The sequence below is a fragment of the Bos javanicus genome, chromosome 3 (assembly GCF_032452875.1).
Source record: "Bos javanicus breed banteng chromosome 3, ARS-OSU_banteng_1.0, whole genome shotgun sequence".
Taxonomy (NCBI): domain Eukaryota; kingdom Metazoa; phylum Chordata; class Mammalia; order Artiodactyla; family Bovidae; genus Bos; species Bos javanicus.
Window position 1 is genome coordinate 119,972,448 of NC_083870.1, and position 20,330 is coordinate 119,992,777.

At 59.0% G+C, this 20,330-nt stretch overlaps 2 protein-coding genes and 1 long non-coding RNA gene across 26 annotated transcripts in view; 1 reads left to right on the forward strand and 2 right to left on the reverse strand.

The window, feature by feature from the left end:
* Window positions 1–2,118: 2,118 nt before the first annotated feature.
* On the reverse strand, window positions 2,119–5,765 carry LOC133244985 (aquaporin-12-like). 2 transcript variants are annotated; one of them, XM_061412870.1, is made up of 3 exons: window positions 5,159–5,765; window positions 3,961–4,077; window positions 2,119–2,822 (listed from the first exon to the last, which is right to left on the reverse strand). In XM_061412870.1, exons 1-3 carry the CDS (start codon window positions 5,763–5,765, stop codon window positions 2,653–2,655), a joined length of 894 nt encoding a protein of 297 aa, XP_061268854.1. In that variant the 3' UTR covers window positions 2,119–2,652. The 2 variants fall into 2 exon arrangements, with proteins under 2 accessions (XP_061268854.1, XP_061268852.1); XM_061412868.1 differs by lacking the exon at window positions 2,119–2,822 and having other exon boundaries at window positions 3,494–4,077.
* Window positions 5,766–7,963: 2,198 nt separating this feature from the next.
* LOC133244986 (uncharacterized) lies at window positions 7,964–9,959 on the forward strand. Its single transcript, XR_009735578.1, has 4 exons — window positions 7,964–8,045; window positions 8,653–8,752; window positions 9,493–9,717; window positions 9,876–9,959. It is a non-coding gene; the product is annotated as an uncharacterized LOC133244986 (long non-coding RNA).
* Window positions 9,960–16,693: 6,734 nt separating this feature from the next.
* The window catches only part of KIF1A (kinesin family member 1A), an 87,054-nt gene continuing 83,417 nt past the window's right edge, over window positions 16,694–20,330 (reverse strand). For all 23 annotated transcript variants that reach the window (XM_061412874.1, XM_061412876.1, XM_061412873.1 and 20 more), the window contains 2 exons: window positions 19,641–19,759; window positions 16,694–19,360 (listed from right to left, as the gene is read on the reverse strand). In XM_061412874.1, the coding sequence (XP_061268858.1) occupies window positions 19,318–19,360; window positions 19,641–19,759 (162 nt within the window). In that variant the 3' untranslated portion in view covers window positions 16,694–19,317. The remainder of the gene's footprint in view (window positions 19,361–19,640; window positions 19,760–20,330) is intronic.

Consider the following 20,330-nt stretch of genomic DNA (forward strand, 5'->3'; position numbering starts at 1 on the left):
CTACAGCAAGGCACCTACAGCAGTGTGTTAGCTGTGTACCTAGGCTGGCTTTGTTGGGCTTATGAACACACTCTTAGAACCTGCTGGCACGTAGGGGACTTACTATCCTTCATTCACAAGAGATTTTGATTAATTGTCCGATTTTCCTGTCTCCCTTTTCTGCAAATTTATTAATTAGCTAATTAAAATGTCTACATTTGGCAACTTCATCTTCCGTTAATCGAGCTGAGAGCAGTGTCAGCCACTCTGGACAAATAGAGGACTGCAACCATCTCTGACGGTTCTCAACTTCGAGAAGGATCTTTCTGCTGATGGAGCCATTGCTGGGACTGTTCAGAGTGTGACTAGGCTGTGAGAGCATGGGGATACTTTCTAATTATTTTGAAATTTAAGTTCTAGGACATTTAGAGCTGATGATTCTTTCAGAAGAGAAGACTCTGGAGAAGACTCTTGAGAGTCCCTTGGACTGCAAGGCAATCAAACCAGTCCAACCTAAAGGAAGTCAACCCTGAATGTTCACTGGAAGGACTGATGTTGAAGCTGAAGCTCCAATACCTTGGCCACTTGATGCAAAGAGCAAATTCATTGGAAAAGACCCTGATGCTGGCGAAGATTGAGGGCAGAGGAGAAGGGGACGACAGAGGATGAGATTGCTGGATGGCATCACTGATTCAATGGACATGAGTTTGAGCAAACTCGGGGAGATGGTGAAGGATGGGGAAGCCTGGCACGCTGCAGTCTACTCAGTCGCAAAGAGTTGGACACGGCTTAGCAACTGAACAACAATTCTTTCAGAGCAATTTTCCTGAAAAGATTTAACCCTTCATACAAGTCATTTCTGTGAACGTTTGAATTTAAATGCGAGTCTTTGCAGTGTCACGCTCACACCTCCTATCGCTCTTGGAGGCCGTAAAGAAACTGGCTCCTGGTTTGGTGTCACTTCAGGCAGCTCTGTGTGCACTCTTCTCACTGTATCTTCAGTTTTATTGAAGAGTTAATTTTGAGTCGCTGTCCGTGTAGTAACTGGCTCGTCAAAGCTTCATATGAACATTCTGTTCCTTTCTGCGTAATTTCCTTAAATTTAATTTTTGTTCCCAAGCCTGTGGATTTTGCTTTGCAATGTTGACGTTTTTCAAAACAGAGATTCCAAACTCCTGGAATAATTCTAACAACCCGCTGCTATCATGTATTCCAGCGCCCACGTTTGCGCTTTCCTTGAACTGTCTCCCTGAACAGCTCACAGCCCCAGTGCCTGGGGTCCCTGTCCTGGAAGCCCTTGTGTGGGAGCTGCAGGGCCTTTCTGTGGGGACAGCTGAGCGGCTGCCCCCACCGGTCCTGGTGCTGCCAGTGAGGACCCCTCTCTCCGCCCAGGGTGACCTCTCACCCCTGCGGCTGCTGCAGTGACCGTCCTCCCAGTGCTGACCCCCTGGGGGACGGGGCTCCAGGAACCCCCAGGGAAGGCGCCCCATCTCATCACCGCCCCTGCGTCTCTCTGGAAGCTGCTCTCTCCCAGGGGGGCTTTCAGAGACCCAGGCCTGTTCCCCATCCCAGGTGGCCACTGCAGGGTGGAGAGGAGACCAGAGCCCACAGAGAGCAGCCTCACTACCCGGGAAGGTGGGGCACAGGTCTTGAAGGGTGGGCAGCCATAGCAAGTGGGGGGAGTCTCCCTTCTCTGCCCACCACACCGGAAGCTGGTGCAGGCAGACACCGCTCCACGCGGCATACCCTCGATGGGTGGGCTTACCCAGGGCCTCTGCTTGGCTTCTCCCTCTTGTCTGTCTCACCCGAGGAGAGGGTGGGGCCCTGGGCTGGGGTCCCTACCAACCTCCCTCTCCGGTTGGGGCTGCAGGAACCCCCAGCTGAGGGGCTGTGTTCTTGGGAGTGGGAGATTCCAGGTGAGCTCCGGTCTTTGGGGAGAAAATGGCTGGGGGCTCCTCCGAGCCTGGGAGAACCCGGAGTCTGCAGTGACGGCCCTGCTGTGTGTGCCTAGCCATGAGGGCTTTCAGGGCGGCAGGGTGCAGGGGGATGGTGGGGCTGGGTGTCCCGTGTCCCCTGTAGCCGCGGGCTCCAGCCACCACGCTGGCCGTCCCCAGCAGGTCTCGGTGCGGGAGCCGCTGGGCCGTGTCCAGGCCGGCCAGTCACCAGCACTGGGACAGTCCACCTGTGGTCTCCTCAAGGCCGGGTGTGCTCACCCTGGACTGTGGCCTCTCCTCTTAGGTCTTACCTTTGATTTTGGTTGGGAAAGACTGAAGGTGGGAGGAGAAGGGGACTACAGGGGAAGAGACAGTTCGATGGCATCACCGACTCAAGGAACGTGAGTTTGAGTGGACTCCGGGAGGAGGCGATGGACAGGGAGGCCTGGCGTGCTGCAGTCCATGGGGTCGCAGAGAGTCGGACGCAACTGAGTGACTGAACAACAACTGTAGAGGAGAGGCCCCAGAGACCCCCTGCCGCCCCTTGCCTGCCCTTCGCCGGCCCGTCAGGCCCAGGGACATGGCAGGCCTCACGGACGGTTTATTGACATGTGGGGAGAAGGGAGGTCTGCCCCCCGCCCTCAGCTCAGGGAGCCTGCGGGTCCAGCCACAGTTGGGCCCTAGCTCCCTGCTCACGGGGTCGGAGCTGGCGTGGCTGGAACTTAGTGGCTGCCCCCCACTACCGAGGCCCCCGTCCTCTGCTCCCCTCTTCAGGCGTCTGGCTGCCTCCAGGCCCCGGGACAGGCCTCCCTCTGGGGACCCGGTACTTGCTCTTCTGACTGTAGAGCAGGTTCCTCTGGAAAAGGCGAGGGAGGCGGCCGTGATACAGCAGGACGGCCAGGAGCATGCCTGCGGGACAGCGAGGGTCACACGGAGGCTGGGGGCTCCCCGGGCCCGAGACCGCCGGATGCCGCGCCCCACACCCTCCACGGACAGGAGCCCACAGATGGGGCCAGGTCCCGCCCTGGCCTGGCTCCTGCCAGCGTCCGCTCCCCTGGGGCCGACCTCCCCCGGAAGTCGGTCGGGACCAGGAACCGTGTGCTCTCGCAGACCACACTCTGGGCCCGTGTTCTGGGCACAAGTGCGCCTTCCTCCCGGGGCAGTCTCCTGACACTGGCGTGTCGTCCACGGGGTGGTGAGCGTGGAGGTGGGGCCGAGGGGGCTGGGGGTCGGGGGTGGGGCCTGGCTGACCCCTAACCCCCAGGTTCTGCCCGGAGCTTCCTGAGTGGAGGACCCTGGACCCCCACCTGGCCGCCTCTCATCCCCCCGAGGGCGGGAGGCCCCCTTGCCTGAACCAAGCAGGCGCGTGCACACGGGTCCTGGCCCCCCCGCCTCTGCCCCTCGCGGCTCCCAAGGGGGTCCTGATGGCTCCAGTGTCACCATGGCAGCTCGGGGGTCAAAGGCTGGAGCCGTGTCCCCTGGATTCAGGTCATTCCCTGACCTCGCAGCAGGACTTCACCTTCGGCAGGTGTCTTAAGACAAGGTCTCCCTGGAGAAGAATGGACCCCAACCCCGTGTGACTGCTGTCCTTCTCAGGGGACACGTGGAGGACGGAGGATGGGCTGGGACGGGACCAATGTGCCCGTAAGCCCCGGACGCCTTTGGGGGCGGGGAGGAGGCCGCAGCCCCAGAGAGGCCCCACACCTGGCTTTCTGTGCCCAGCTTCCCGCGCCCACCTGGGGACGGGTGAGTGGCCCTGCTGTCCCCAGCCTTCACTTCTCTGTGGTTCCCAGGCCGGCTGAGAGCTCTGAAGGACAGCCCCAGCCCCTCCAGCCAGCGCCCGCGTGGGTTGGGGCCAAAACGCTCTATTCCAAATGCCTGCGTCTCCAGCTTCCCTGCGAGGACCCCCGTGGGGACCCTGGGGGAGGCCCCAGGAGCAGCGCCACCCCAACCCCGGCCAGCGAGCTGGACGCCCTATGGGCCACCCCTGTCCCAGAGGACAGCCCGGACCGGCCTGCCTCCGCCCCCAGGACCCCCGGCCCCTCACCTGTCACAGGGCCCAGCCAGTACACCTGGACATACTCCAGCAAGCTGTGCCCCGAGCAGCGGAAGGTGACTGAGGCGGCCAGCGCGGGGTTCAGGAAGGCAGACGTCAGGGGCCCGGCTGCGGGGAAGTGCAGACCTCCGTTCTGGCCTGCCTGCGCCGCCTGCCCAGCAGACCCACCCACTCACCTGGGGGGCCCGGCTCCACCCCTCTGTGCCAACTGGGACACGGGGAGGCAGCCGCCCAGCCCAGGCCAGAGGTCAGGGGTCAGGCAGCAGCCGGACAGGAGTGTCTCCCGACCTGTCACCCCTGCGTGGACTCGGCTCCCCAGCCTTTTTCTGCACACCCCACGCCCGCAGGAGGGCATCTTAGAGAGAGAGAGACCCAGAGAGGTGGGGAAACACAGAAGGAGAGACAGGGACAGCGAGAAGGAGTGAGACTTGGCCGAACAAAGAAACAGCAGCGGAGAGGGGTGCGCGGGGCCAGTGGGGTGGGGTACTCCCCTGGGCAGGGCCAGAGCCGAGCCTGGGCCTTGGGGGGAGTCAGGGAGGCTTCCACAGGGGTTCAGGGACCCACAAGAGCTTGGTCAGGAGGCTTGGCCTGGGTGGGGGAGGGCAGACCCCAGATGGGGCAGGTGGGGAGGGGGGAGGAGGGAGGAGGAGGAGGGAGGAGGAGGAGGGAGGAGGAGGGAGGGGAGGAGGGAGGAGGAGGGAGGGGAGGAGGGAGGAGGAGGAGGGAGGAGGAGGGAGGAGGAGGAGGGAGGAGGGGAGGAGGGGAGGAGGGGAGGAGGGAAGAGGTTGGGGGCTGCCTTGCAGTGGCAGGTGGGCCCAGCAGGCAGCAGGCAGGGGCTGAGGAGGAAAGAGCAGTCCCGGGCCCCCAAGAGGGGTGACGGAGGACGCCGGGGCTTCCAGACCAGAGCCTTGGCCCTGAGGAAGCAGGAGCCCCCCTCCCACCCCCTGTCTGCCTCAGGTGTCGGCCTCCCGGGATGAACAGGAGCAGCTTGGGGTGCGGACAGACCCAGCCGGAAAGGACTGACCCACCAGGGTCGGGTCCCTGCCCAGCGCGCTGAGTCCCACCTGGCTGGCCACCACCCCCAGCAGGTGCCCAGGCAGTGGCCACCCCAGGCCCGGTAGCCCCGGGCCAGCCTGCAGCCCCTCTCATGGGCGGCCACACAGCCCCAGGGACGGGCAGCCAGTCTCACCTGTGCAGGCCGTGGCGGTGAGCAGCAGGGCCACGGCCAGCACCCTGTGGACGGCACGGCTGCCCTGGAGGCGGAGGAGAACCAGGTGCAGCAGGAAGGCGCAGGAGCCCTCAAGCAGGGCGCCGTGGGGTACGGCCGTGCGCAGCGCCGAGCTGCAGTGCGGGTCCATGAGGCTCTGCAACACGTGCAGGTCGCTGAGCCCCCAGGCCCAGTAGAGTCGTGTCAGGGCACCGGCTGCCTGCACGCCCAGCGCCTGCGCCGCCAGCTCCAGCAGCGTGCGGGGCAGAGAGGCCTCGGCCAGGAGGAACCGCTGCAGGGACACCGTGGGGTTGGCTGAGGCCCCGTCCAGGGTGGCCCCGTGCACCAGGAGCAGCAGGAAGACCAAGGTCAGCAGCAGGTCGGGGCCGAAGCCCCCAGCCCAGGGTCCGAGCTCCACCAGCATCCGCATCTCCAGGCAGCAGGCCCCCAGCTGGGCCGCGCCCGCCGCCTCCCGGGCAAAGTGGGCATAGGCGCCCCTGGGGAGCAGGGCCTTGGCCGCCCTCCTGGATGCCTGGCAGAGGGCAAAGGTGGCGAGGAAGAAGCAGAGGGACACGTTCAGACTGGCCATCGGCCTGGAGGCTCCGGGAGGACGGGCCGGCAGGGCCTGAGCTGACGTGTCGGGCGGGGAGGGAGCCGTGGGAGCCTCACACCTGCGCCGCCCGCAGCACCTCCCCAGCCCGCCCCTCAGTCGGGCGTCCTCCGGGGACACCCAGCCCCCCTCAGCCACTCCGGGTGCTGCTCCCCAAAGCTGCCGGGGCTCCGTGACTCAGCCCGGGGCCCTGGCTCCACCAGGCAGCTCCTGGCAGGCGCCTGTGCCTGTGTCCAGCCGGGGGAGGGTCCCTGGGCACAGCTCCCTCGGGAGGGCGGCCGTGTGCTGGGTCAGGAGCCCCACATGGGGAGCAGGGGGCGCCCTGGCAGGACCGCGCTGGGCACCTTGGAAGCTGAGCCCGCAGAGACGGGCCCACCTCACCTTACACGGTAAGTCACCTACACGCGAGCAGTTCCGTTCCGAGAGCGCGCTTGTACGGCCACACAACGCTACGTAGTTTTGTGACTGTGATAGGCTTACCATGCTCTTTACACAAATATACAGGCTGTATGTATATACACTATACAGTCCCGGGAATTCTCAAGGCCAGAATACTGGAGCGGGTAGCCGTTCCCTTCTCCAGGGGATCTTCCCAACCCAGGGATCGAACGCAGGTCTCCTGCATTGCAGGCAGATTCTTTACCAGCTGAGCCACCAGGGAAGCCCAAAAATACTGGAGTGGGCAGCCTATCCCTTCTCTAGCAGATCTTTCCAACCCAGGAATCAAACCGGGGTCTCCTGCACTGCAGACAGATTCTTTACCAACTGAGCTATCAGGGAAGCCCTTTATAATACTCTTTACACAAATAATACATGAAAAACAAACAAACAAAACATGTTCAACCTTACAGCACACACAGTGCCTTGAAAAGTGCAGTAGTACATACCAGCGGCTGGCACACAGCAGCTGGCACACAGCAGCTGGCACACAGCAGCTGGCATGGAGTGAACAGCAAGAAGCATTACTGACTGGGGGAGAGAGGAGGGGAGACGGTGGAGCTGAAGGGTCATCAGCAACAGGAGACGGAGGGCCGCTTGGCTCACACCTGACGCTGACGGAACGGACGTCTGCAGCTCTGAAAGCTTGCAGCTTGAAGGCTCCTGAGAAGGGGACTTACTGCCCTGGATCTTCTGCCTGGAGGGTGGGCATGTCACCTGCGTTTCTAGGGAAGCTCGAAGTTAGAAGTGAGTTAGTCTCGGGCAAAATGGCTGCTTGGGGGCTTCGGAGCCTTCCTGAAGGCCCCGGCACGTGGTGAACTTGGAGGAGAGGGCCCGATCCAGGCAAGTGGGGTCCCCTGTGAACCCCTCTCCACACCCGACTCGAGTCCAGGTGAGCGCCTGGCCCGAGGACATCGCTGGGCCCTGGCTCCCAAGTCGGAGGGACTGGAAGTCCGGTGCTCCGCCCGTGACTCTGCTGGACACCGGCCGGGCTGCAAGGGCACACGGCCCAGGTCGTGGTCATGGACGCTCTGCAGTGACCTCAGGACCTGAAGCAGCAGGGCCACTGCCTCTGTCAGGCCGCCCCTGGCCCGGCGGCCACTCTAGGCTGAGGGGACAGGCTGAGCGAGGCCCAGAGGACGCGGAGGAGAGGCCCGAGCCGGGCAGGGGCCCTGGGGATGTGCAGCACCCTTGCCCACAGGCCTGAGCTGGAGCAGAGAGAGGGAGCTGGCTGTGGAGGAGGCTCCCAGGGGCGGGGGCTGAGCCAGGGGCCGGGGGCACTGCTGCTGAAGGCCAAAGTCCAGGTCTCCAGGACACAGCCACACCCTGCAGGGGCCAAGGCAGCGGGCGCAGGGAGGCGGAGGGGTCACTGGGGAGGGCCCCGGGGGAGACAGGCGGCTGGCCCCAGCCTGCCCCTGCAGAAGTGGGAGGGGGTCCTGAGCACAGGAGCCACGGCCTCTGCAGGCAGAGGCCTCACGGCCAGCCACTGCTGCCGGGGAAGGGGTCCAGGTGACGCCCCCTCAAGCCCACCTGGAGGCCCCCGGCCCTGCACCCCTGCTGCTCTGTCCCTCACATCCCTGCAGGCCCCCTCCCTCCTTCCCAGGAGCTCGACTCCAAAGATGAAAGTGAAAGTCGCTCAGTCGCGTCTGACTCTGTGCGACCCTGTGGACTATACAGTCCATGGAATTCTCCAGGCCGGAATACTAGAGTGGGAAGCCTTTCCCTTCTCCAGGGGATCTTCTGAACCCAGGTCTCCCGCATTGCGGGTGGAGTCTTTACCAGCTGAGCCACCGGGATGAAAGAACTGCCCTCCAAATCAGGGTGAGTTTCCTCCTGAGGAGCTCGGCCAGGCTGGGAGCTGCAGGGTGCCCCGCGTGGGAGGCCGCCTTCGCCGCTGGCCGCGCCCACGCTAACCTGCCTCCTGCCGCCGCGCTGGTCTCCGCACCCGACGCCTGCTCCCGACGGCGCCCCAGCTGGGGACGCATCTCCCCGAGCAGGTCACTGCACTTCTAACGTGGGGGGCTCGAGACCAGCTGAGGCTTCTGTTCTGCCCCCACAAGCACTCCTGCTACGCAGAGGGGCCCTGCCATCTGACGCCCCCATCCCCGCACCCTCACAGGTCTGATGTCTTTTCCCCACCAGGCACTCGTCCCCGCAGAGCCCAGGCCTGGGCGGGGGCGGGGGCAGAGACCTGCAGCTTAGGGACAGGAGCTGACTGTTTCAGCTGTCCTGGCAGACGACCTTGGGTTCAGAACTCTCCCGGGAAGTGGGAAGGCGTCTGGTGCCCCCGCCTCCCCACCCCCACGCCCCGGGAAAGGGGTGAGGCTAACCCAGCAGGAAGGTCCTCAGGGCCTGACCTCACCCAGGAGGCGCACACGCCCCCAGACTCCAGCCTGCCGGTGGGGTGTCTGTCTTTCCCTTCTGCCAGGTCCCCACCCCCTCCAAGGAGCAGGGAGCCTTTGGGACTGAAGCCGGTGATAAAAGAAACGCTCACGGACTGAGGAGCTGGGAAGTCATACTGCTTTTACGTGAGTTAACTTGTCTTAAAATTGATTTTTATTGGAGTGTAGTTGCTTTACAATGCTAACTTCTACTGCACAGCACAGTGAATCAGCTATACATACGCATATATCCCCCCAAGTTAACTTGAACTTGAGGCCAACTGGAATAGCCTGTTTGTGGCCCAGCAAACATACATTATACATGCTTTAATTATTAAAGGAAAGGGCGCACTGGGAATGTCTGTGGCTTCCCTGGCGGCTCAGCGGTAAAGAATTCATCTGCCGACACAGGAGACGCGGGTTTGATCCCTGTGTCCTGGAGATCCCACGTGCCTCGGGGCAACTAAGCCCGTGCCCCACGCCTACTGAGCCTGTGCTCTCAGGCCTGGAGCCACCGCTGCCAAGCCGGTGTGCTCTGCAGCCCGTGGGCCCCGGCAAGAGAAGGCGCCGCACTCGGAAGCCCGAGCACGGCAACTAGAGAGCGGCCTGGGCAGCAACGAACGCTCAGCACAACCAAAAGTAAATGAATAAATAAAAACAGAGGGTGAGATGGCTGGAGGGTATCACTGACTCGATGGACACGAGTTTGAGCAAGCTCCGGGAGTTGGTGACAGACAGGGAGGCCTGGCGTGCTGCAGTCCATGAGTTTGCCAAGAGTCAGACACGACTGAACAACTGAACTGAAAAAACAAAGAACGTCCAAATTAAAGACAAAGGTTAAATGCTTCCCTTCCTGGCCCTTCTTTAACAGTAAGACTCCCTCCCAGGTGCCGAGGACACGCTGACTCACTATGGAGTATGTGCTGGGCTGTTTGGAAACTTGAAGGGACACAGGGCTTCCCAGGAGGCACTAGCAGTAAAGAACCTACCTGCCAACGCACGAGAAGCAGAGATGAGAGTTGGATCTCCGGGTCGGGAAGATCCCCTGGGGGAGGGCATGGCAGCCCGCTGCAGCATCCTTGCCTGGAGAATCCCGTGGACAGAGGAGCCGGGTGGGTATGAAGGGACACATCTCTGACGTTCGACGTTCTCTGTCCCGACGAGTTATAGAACCGCTCTGGAGCACTTCCTCCGAGTGATCTGGAAGCTCTTTCCTGGACGATAGTCTTCCGTTTGGGTTCAGTAAAACTCTCTTCTCTTCCTGTTACAGATTATCGGTTGTCTTCGTGGACCCCGCACTTCCTCAGGCTCACGCAGAGCGTGAGTGCCTGCGGGGACCTCCCGTGCACCCTGGAGCCCTGGGCCTCCGCCTTGCCCGTTGGCCACCCATGGCTCCCCCGTGGGGCCTGGTCTCCAGGCGGCCACGGTCTGCCCAGGTCGGAACACACAGAGCGCGTGACCACCAGAAATCCTGCCTGGAGTTGGACGGTGATCCACACTGAGTCAGCAGCCTGAACTGGCTGTATTTCTAGATACTTCATACTTTTAGATAAAACGTAAATGGTGTGCAGCACACCTGTCTTGAGAGTGAACTCTCACCCATGAGACGCATGCACAGATGCAGGGCACCCATGCCTTCACCCCGGCGGGAGCGGAGCGCGCTCTCAGGAAGTCCCGTCCCTTCCAGTGGGCCCCGCCCCTGATCAGAGGCATCCGGCTTCCTGCTTTGACTCATCGGAGGCTTGGGGACCATCCCATGTAACCCACGTCCTGCGTCTGCCCTGCGTCTCCACGTGGGGGCCGGCAGGGAAGTGGGCTGGTTTTGTTTCCAGTGTCAGAGTTTTGTTCCCACTTAATTCTGAAATGGAATTCCATTTCATGGCTGAACCACAATTTCTTAATCCATCTTTCTGATAATGAACAAACATTTAGGTTTTCTTCCATTTTTTCCCCTACAATACAAATAAAGCTGCTTTCAGTAAGTTCATGTAAGTCCTTGTAGACAAATGTTTTTGGTTTTGGGGGGGTGGTAAGTAGCTAGAGAATCTTCTAAATCACAGGGCAGGACAATACTTAATTCTGTGAGGTTCTCTTGCTACTTCCCACAAGGTGGTCGTAGCATTTACGTTCCCAGGAGCATTCTAATGGCAGAAAGTGAAGAACTTAAGAACCTCTTTATAAGGGTGAAAGAGGAGAGTGAAAAAGCTGGCTTAAAGCTCATCATTCAGAAAGCTAAGATCATGACATCCAGTCCCATCACTTCATGGCAAATAGATGGACAAAAGGTGGATACAGGGGCAGATTTTTTTAGGCTCCGAAATCACTGTGGACGGTGACTGCAGCCACGAAATTAAAAGACGCTTGCTCCTTGGAAGGAAAGCTATGACAAAACTAGACAGCATATTAAAAAGCAGAGACATCATCTTGCCAACAAAGGGCCACACAGTCAAAGCTATGGTTTTTCCTGTGGTCATGTGTGGATGTGAGAGTCGGAGCATCAGGAAAGCTGAGCGCCGAAGGACTGACGCTTTTGAACTGTGGTGTTGGAGAAGGCTCTGGAGAGTCCCTTGGACTGCAAGGAGATCCAACCAGTCCATCCTAAAGGAGATCAGCCCTGGGTGTTCGTTGGAAGGACTGATGTTGAAGCTGAAACTCCAATACTTTGGCCACCTGATGCGAAGAGCTGACTCATTGGGAAATACCCTGATGCTGGGAAAGATTGAAGGTGGGAGGAGAAGGGGCTGACAGAGGATGAGATGGTTGGATGGCATCACCGACTCAGTGGACATGGGTTTGGGTGGACTCCGGGAGTTGGTGATGGACAGGGAGGCCTGGCGTGCTGCGGTTCATGGGGTCAGACACGACTGAGTGACTCAACAACAGTAGGAGCAAGATAGGAGACGCTTGGTGTCCACAAACGCGATGCTGTGAGGATTCCTGCAGTCTCTCCTCCTGGTGTCTGCTCCCTCTGTGGTGGGAAGCTGCATTCCCCTGATGACAGGTGATATGAGCCACATTGTCAGGAGCCTGCTTATTGGTCATTCAAATGCTTTTTGTTTTTTACTGAGTTGTGAATCTTTTTCATTATTGAGTTATAATAATTCTTCACATGTTCTGAACACAAGTCCTTTGTCCTGTAATTGTCTTCCAAGTATTTCCTCCCAGGTCCTGTTATGCTGTGCTTAGTCGTTCAGTCATGTCCGACTCTTTGCGACCCCATGGACTGTATCCCCCCAGGCTCCTCTGTCCATGGAATTCTCCAGTCAAGAATACTGGAGTGGGTTGCTCTGCCCTTCTCCAGGAGATCTTCCTGACCCAGGGATCGAACCCGGAACTCCTGCATTGCAGCAGGATAGAGTCTCCTCCTGGATTGGGGGAGGATTGGGGGTGGTAGAGTCTGCCCCCAGTGAAGGAGACCGAGATTCGATCCCTGGGTTGGGAAGATCTCCTGGAGAAGGGAATGGCTACTCGCTCCAGTATTCTTCCCTGGAGAATCCCATGGACAGAGGAGCCTGGTGGGATATAGTCCATGGGGTCTCAAAGAGTCGGACACGACTGAGCGACTAACACTTCCCTTCTTTACCATCTGAGCCACCGGGGAAGCCCAGGTCCTAGCCATTTCTTGACATTGATAAGTACTTGTAGAAGTTTTAGCTCTGTGTTTTGCATTTAGGTCCAAGATCCATTTTGACGTAGCGTCTGAATGTCTGTGAGAAGTGTAAGATCTGTGACCAGATTCTTTAAAATGCTTTTTGCTCGTGGGCGTCCCTTTGCTCCAGCCCCATTTGCTGAGAGGATTGCCCTGGTGCCCTTGAACGGCCCGTGTCCTTTGTCAAGATGAGCTGACTCTGTGTGTGTCCATTTCTGGGCTCTCCTGTACCCTTACTACTTGTCTGCTCGTTCACCGGCATCACACTACCTTGACTTGTTGCGCACTTGTTTTTATTTATTTAATTGTGGCAAGCGGGGTCTTCGGTCTCAGCTGCAGCGTGCAAACCCTTGGTCGTGGCATGTGGGGTCTCGTTCCCCGACCACGGATAGAACCTGGGACCCCAGCATCGGGAGGGTGTCTTAGCTGCCGGGCCACCAGGGCAGTCCCTATCCTGAGTTTTAAAAGCTAATGGGCAGTCTTGAAGCTGGGTGGTGTGAGTCCTACAAATTTGCTCTTCTTCAGTACTGTGTTGGCTCTTCTGGGCCTTTGGCCTTGACATATACATTGTGGGTTCAGGTTGTCCCTATCTGGCCGGCGCCCCAGCAGCGTTACTGGGGAGGCTGAGTCTGTGTGTATTCTAAGTAACTCCAGTGGTGTCCAACTGTTTGTAAACCTGTGGACTGTAGCCTGCCAGGCTCTCCTGTCTATGAGAGGCAGGTATACTACGGTGGGTTGCCATGCCCTCCTCCAGGGGATTTTCCCAACCCTGGGATTGAACCCGAATCTCCTGCATTGGCAAGCGGGTTCGTCACCGCGAGCACCACCTGGCAAGCCCTCCTGAGTCTGTAGCACCAACCAGCAAAGCTCACGTCTTTGCAGAAGCGAGTCTTGCAGTCAGTGAACACAGAATGTCTATTTACTTATAACATTGATTCATCAGAATTCTGTTGTTTTCTACATCAGATCCTGAGCATATTTTGTTTAATTTTTACCTACCTTTAAAAAAAAACACCTTATTTCTCTCCTATAGTACTATAAATGGTGATTTTAAAATTTCAAATTCCAGCTGTTTGTTGCTGGTACACAGGCAGGCCATTGACTTTTAGTTTTGATTCTATATTGCCCCACTTGGGGGCAACAATAAGTAGTTGCTTTAAACATCTGTGTATCCATTTCTCTAAGGCACACTTTGTCATTTCTCTGGGGTCGATGCCCAGCAGTGGGACTGGTGAGTCGTATGAAAGTGTGCTCTTAACTTTCTAAGGAAGTCCCAAACCCTTGTCCGGAGTGACCGCAGCTTTTCCAGTTTCACAAATAGTGAAGCATTCCAGTTGCTTCTTCTCACCAACACTTGATATTCTCAGGTTTTGCTTCTTGTTTTTGATTTCAGCCCTTTAAGTATGTGAGTAGTGGCACGTAGCATTTTTAAGTTGGGTTTTTTTTTTTTACCTATCAGAGACTTTGGAGGATTCTTAATGTATTCTGAGACAAGTCTTGGGCCAGAGGGTTGATTGGCGAATATCCTCTCCGCATCTGCAGCTCGTCTTTTCATTTTCCTTCACAGAGCAAAAGCTTCTTCACTGTCATAAAGTTCAACCTTGCATTTCGTTCTTTGGGAATAGAGCTTTTGGTGTCACGTCCAACAACACCATGCCTGCTTTGTATCTTGAAGTTTCCTTGTAATATTATTTTCTTCTGGAAATTTTATAGATTTAGATTTTCCGTAACATTTTGAGTTACTTTTTGTACAAGGTGTTGAGTTTATGTTCATTTTAAAAGACGTGTCGGAGTCCATCTGTTCCAACATCATTTGTTGAAACGTCTATCCTTTCTTCGTTGATTGCTTTTGCATCTTGTAAACAGCATCAGCTGGTCACACTTGTGTGTGTGTGTGTGTGTGAGCGTGTGCATCCACTTCTGGGTTCTCGCATGTGCTGCACTGATCTGTGTGTCTGTTCCTTCACCGATATCACACCGTCCTGGACTCTGGAAAAATGGCACAGCTGATCTCTGCGGGTCAGGAATAGAGATGCAGACGCAGAGAACACATGTGCGGACATGGGGCAGGTGGGAAGTGGAGTGTGCGACGAACCGAGAGATCAGGACTGACGCACACACCACCAGGCGTAAAACAGACAGCTGGCGGGGAGCTCAGCTCGGTGCTCAGCGAGGCCCTAGAAGGACAGGACGGTGCGGTGCAGCCCAGGGAGCTCAGCTCGGTGCTCAGCGAGGCCCCTAGAAGGACGGGATGGTGGGCGTGGGCTGCGGGCAGGCCCAACAGGGAGGGTGTGTGTGTGCATGTGGCTGATTCACTCTGCTGTACAGCAGAAACACAGCATCGTAAAGCAACCAAACTCCAGTTTAAAGAAAGACCACACTGTCCTAACCCCTGTCGTTTCGTGGGTCAAAATGGATATTGCGACTTTTCTAACTTTATTTTTCTGTGCCAAATTTGTTTTAGCTATTCCAGCGCCTTTACTTTTCACGTAACTTTTAGAATCAGGTGGTTGATATCTACAGGAATTTTGATTGAGACCATGTTGAATTTAAAAGTCAATTTGGGGAGAGATGACATCTTAATAAATATTGAACCTTCTAATTATGAATATAACTCTTCATTTCACTTAGGTCTTTATCTCATCGGTGCTTTATTATAGGTTTGGCATATTGATTTTGCATGTATTTTGTTAGATTTATACACATATAGTTATTTTTGCTACTGCTATAAATGCTTGCTTAGTCGCTCAGTTGTGTCTGACTCTCTGCGCCCCCATGGACTGTAGCCCGCCAGGCTCCCTGTCCATGGGATTCTGCAGGCAAGAACACTGGAGAGCGTAGCCGTTTCCTTCTTCAGGGTATCTTCCCGACCCAGGAATCTGCACTGCAGGCAGATTCTTTACCATCTGAGCCACCAGGGAAGCCACCAATACAAACGGTACAATTTTTTAAAGTTTCAACAGTTTATTGCTAGTATATAAAAATAAAATTTGTGTTTGTAATTCTGTAGCTTGTAATAATATATAATGGAAAAGAATCTGAAAAAGAATATACATATACGTGTGTATCATATACATGTATGCATATGTAACAGCGTCACATTGGTGACCACCTGAAACGTAGTGAACTGCACTTTAATGAAACGTAAGTGAAATGAGCGTTTGTATACTGATGTTGCACTCTGCAGCCCTGGTTAGCTCAGGCGTTAATTACAGCAGATTTGTGGTATATTCCTTTAGGACTTCTGCCTTGCGAGCCGTTCTTATCTCCCGATCTGTGCACCTGCTCTCTCCTCATTCGCCTTACTGCCCTGCTTAGGAGCTCCATTACCTTGTTGAATCGGGTGATGAGAGAGGGCGTCCTTGTCTTGTGCCCAGTCTAAAGCGTTAGGTCTTCATTTTTTGCTGTTAAGTACGATGCTAGCTTGGGCTTCCCAGGTGGCGCTAGCGGTAAAGAACCCTCTCGCCAGTGCAGGAGACATGAGACTTAGGTGTGATCCCTGGGTCGGGAGGATGCCCTGGAGGAGGGCATGGCAACCCACTCGAGTATTCTTGCCTGGAGAATCCCATGGACAGAGGAGCCTGGCGGGCTACAGTCCATGGGGTCACAGAGAGTCGGACACGACTGAAGTGACTGAGCACTCACACACACGATGTCAGCTATACAGTTAGTGCAGACACGCTTTTCCACGTTAAGAAGTTATCTTCTATTTCAAGTTTTGATGAGCAACGAGTATTGGATTTTCATCAAATGCTTTTTCTGCCTCTATAGAGATGATAATGTGATTTCTCCTTTGTTAGCTTAAGTGAATTAGAATGATTAGCTCTTGAGCTGAGCTTGCATTCCCAGCATAAACCCAACTAGGCCATGGGGTCCTAGCCTTTCTATGTACCCCAACATTCAACTTGGTGAAATGTAGTGTGTGTCGTGTGCTGCGTCGCTTCAGTCGTGTCTGACTCTCTGTGACCCCACGGGCTGTAGCCCGCCGGGCTCCTCTGTCCATGGGATCCTCCAGGCAAGAATACTCGAGCGAGTTGCCGTGCCCTCAGTGAAATGTTACTGAGGGTATTTGTTTCTATGTTGAAGGAGGACACTGGTCTATGGTTTCACGGAATGTCTTTGTCCAGTTTTAGTATGAGGTAACACTGACCACGTGAAAGGACTTGAAGTTGCCTGGGCGTGAGGCTGGTGCAGGGCTGGCGTGCCCGAGGGCACCTGGAGCTGCTGAGACAGCTGCAGCCAGTGCTGAGGGAAGCGGGCAGATGCTCCCGTGACAAACACCACCTCGCACCTCCCACCCCTCAGGGCTCTCTCCCCTCTCCGCCTGGCCGCTGGGAGGCGCGTGCTGTCTCCAGACACTGCTGGACAGCTGGCCCTGCAGCTATAAGGCCCCAGCAAACAGACCGACGCACGAGTAAAGCCAAGCGGGGACCCTCGGGTCTGGTGTTGCATAAAGAGCCGTTTTATTTCTTAACTGGACAGAGCTTAAGTGCACACACGGGACAGGAGCCAAGAGCCTAACACTCGGGTTCAGAACATCAGGGGCTAATCGGTACATCGGAATGGCGGTTGCAGTGCAGGGGCCACACGAGCACGTATGTACAGGCCACGGGGGCTCGGGGGGCGGCCGGCCGCGGGGGGCCCGGGTCGGTCCCGGGGATGAAGGGGGGGGCCTCTGGGGTCCCCGCGCTGGGGGAGCTGACAGGGACCGGAGTGGCAGCCTCGTGCGCGCTGGAACTTCAGTGGCGTTCAGGGACCCTCCTTGGGTGTCTCGCCTCATCCGGCCCAGAGGCGCCGAGGGGGATCAGGACTGACGGGAGGTCGCCGCAGTCACCCTGCCGTGTGCGTGTGTGTGTATGTGTGTGTGTGTGTGTGTGCGCGTGCACGCGCATTGTCAGAGAACAAAACGCTGGCTTCTTATGAACAGTCACTCAGAGCACAGAGGCCTTGAAGCGGACGGTCTCTCAACACCCGCCTCTGGCCCCCAGCCCGGTCACCGGGGCCCAGACTCTCCCTCCCGGGGCTCCGCCCAGGGCCGCCGAGGAAGGCGTGACCCCTCCCTGGAGGGGCAGCGGGGCCGCCCCCAAACTCACGGCAGCTGCAGCCCGAGCAGCCTCAAGCGCCAAAACAAAACTTGTCCGAGAGAGGTGGCTTCCGACATCGTTCCCTCCCCTCGGGGACACAGCTCAACCCCACACCTGACCTCCCAGCCTGCGCCCACCCCTGGGGACCTCCGGGGCCTCCAGACTGGCCCCCATGTCACAGACGGGATGGGGTCTCGGACCGCCTCTGCTGGCTCCCATGGCATCCGGCCCAGAAGAGCGGCTTTCCCGACCGACGCGCAGACAGAGTTCTCAGGCCCAGGCTGAGAGGAGGCGGTGACGGGCAGGGGACACCCTGACCGCCAAGCTCCCACCGGGACGGCAGGAGGCTAGGATGCAGTGGCCGTGGGGGCCCCCATGGCTGTGGGGGCCCCAGATGCAGGTGAGTGCCTCAGGCCCGCTCCGCGGGGCAGGGGCTCTGCAGGCTGGCTGGCCCCAGGCACCCTGCCCCCAGACAGGGCCTTGGACCCTGACGAGGCCGCGGCCTCAGGCTGGCTGACCTGAGGGGCTATGGCCCGGGCCCTGCGCCCCAGTCTCCCCGCAGGACAGCGGGGTGCTCAGGACTGACCCCTAGAACTCACCCGTGCATCCTCCCCTGCCCACGACCTCGGCTCAGTGATGGTTCCGGAGCAGCCGTCAGCCTGCTCTCTGCATGGCCTCCAGGGATCCCGGAGGGGCTCAGGCTCCCGGTTTCTGGACGGCGTTCGGTCCTAGTCTAGACCCTCAACCTCTGCCACCTGCTCTGGGCGCCGCGGAGTGGACGGGCCTTGTGCTATGGCTGCTCTGCCCTGAGCTGAAGAGGGGCTGGCCGTGTCTCTGGGAGGAGGAAGAGCTCCTCGAAGACCCTGGGCCGGTGGGTTCCCCGACCAGACCCTCAGCCTGGGCAACCCTGCGCGGTCCTGGGCGACCCTCGAGCACAGAGTCTGAAGAGGGGACGAGACGGGTATTGTCACAAGAGGCCAGAACCAGACCCGGCGACACCCTCGGACACAGGAAAAGGCGCCTGGAAGACGGGTGACCCAGCGCTGGCACTGGCCACCCGCACCGGCCGACTGGAGTCTCCCCACCGGGACCCCTGAACACTCCTCTCCCGGTAAAAGAGGGGTCCACGGCTTCCTCCCCTTGGCAGCCTGGGGCTCACCCCGCGTCTCACCCCTGCCCACGCTGCCCACAGCCCCTCGCTGCCCGGACCACTCGTAGACCCAGCCCCGCCCCCGGCCGGCCCGGACACCGGGCACCACCCTGACCCTCTCACCCCAGACTGGGCGCCTGGGCTCCCCCCGCCTGCTCCCAGGGGCGTGCGGCCAGCGTCCCCGACAGTCACGGCTCAGGGGCTGCCGTCCGGGTGAGACACGCGCCCTGCTGGAAGGGACGCACCTGCACTGCTCAGCCTTCAGGCGTCACACCCCTGACACACACGCGCACGCACACACACACGGGCCCGGGGCCAGGCCGGCCCTGCGTGCGTGCGGACCGGCCTCAGCTCCGGCCGGGGCCGTGCATCCCCGTGGCTCCCGGGGGGCCGCCCCGACCCGTCTGTCCCCAAGAGGCTTGGGAGGTGTGTGGGAACAAGGGCGCGGGTCCGTCTGAATCCTACAGGTCTACGTGAAGGCATTAGAAATAAATACTTATAAATAGAACACAGTCTTATCGTTAACGTCTGAGGGGACTGTCTCAACATCACTAACTAGTGTGTGTTAATTATAAGTCTATGCTTAAAAAAATATGAGAACGGCGGCGACGCCCGCAACTCCTGCCCCCCGCCTTTCTGGCGCCTCCCAGCTCCTCCCACCCGGGGCGCCTCCTGCAGAAAGAACGACACGCGTGGCCTCTGCTGGCACAGGTCGTGTGGCAGGTCCCCGGCAGGGCGGGCGTCCCAGGAGGCGGGCGGGGCTGGGCGGCGCTGACAGATGGCGATGACGAAGACGGGAGGCGGGGCCGGGCTTGCGGGGGGGCTGGGCTCAGACCCGCATCTGGGCAGACCTCCTTCTGGACAGCTTGGACCTGCGGGCCGAGAGGAGCAGTGGTCAGGGGGCCATGGGCGCCCGCAGGCTGGTGTGAGGGGCATTGCGGGCACACCCCTGCCTCCCCAACCGCCTGGGAGACAGTACCCTCTGCCTCCTGCCCCTGGGACCCGGTGGGAGCAGCCCCTGCCCCCGCCCCGCCCCCACAGCCTCCTTTAAAGCATCGCCCGCTGGGCCCGGCGGTCCCGACATAGAGGCCACCTCCCGCCGGCCGACTGCGGGCTCTGGAGGCCTCGGGGACCCGCCGTGGGCGGCCGTACCGGATGGTCCCGGCCAGCAGGGGGTTGAAGGCGTACAGCCAGTCGTGCATGTCCTTGTCGCTGCTGGCCTGCAGCAAGATGCCCCGGTGCTCCGTGCACACCGCGAACGTGTTGGGGGTCTGCAGAGGGAGCTGCTGTGAGGGCCAGGCCTCCTGCTCAGCCCGGGGCGGCTGCGGCTCCGCGGGGGTCGGGAAGGAGACCCGCGGGAGGGTCAGGGCCGTCCTGACCTCCCGTCCAGACGCCCCTGCAGGTGCGACACCCTGCGCCTCTCGTCCCGTGGCCACGCCCCAGGCGGACTTGTCACTGCTCCGCATCCCCAAGGTCCCCTCCCTGGGCCCCCGGCTCAGCTGTGTGCTCGGGGCCGTTAATCCCGCCTCTTCTCTCAAGCCTGAGCCCTCGGCGGGGTGGGCGTTGGGGGTCAGGCTGAGCTCACACCCCCCACCTTGAGGAACCCCGGGCCCCAGCCGGGAGGACTCAGAGCTCCTCACACACAGGCCCAGGCTGCCGCCTGCTCGGAGAGGACCTGGGGGAAAGCCGGGGGGCAGGAGGCTGCCCTCCTGGGCCCAGTGCCCTGCTGGGCCTGCAGGGCTCCCGACACCCTCTGTGGGTGTCTCTGGAAGACGCACCGTGTCGTCAGCCATCTGGGGCATCCTTGGCACCAATGCTCGACCCACCCCTCACTGCTGGTCA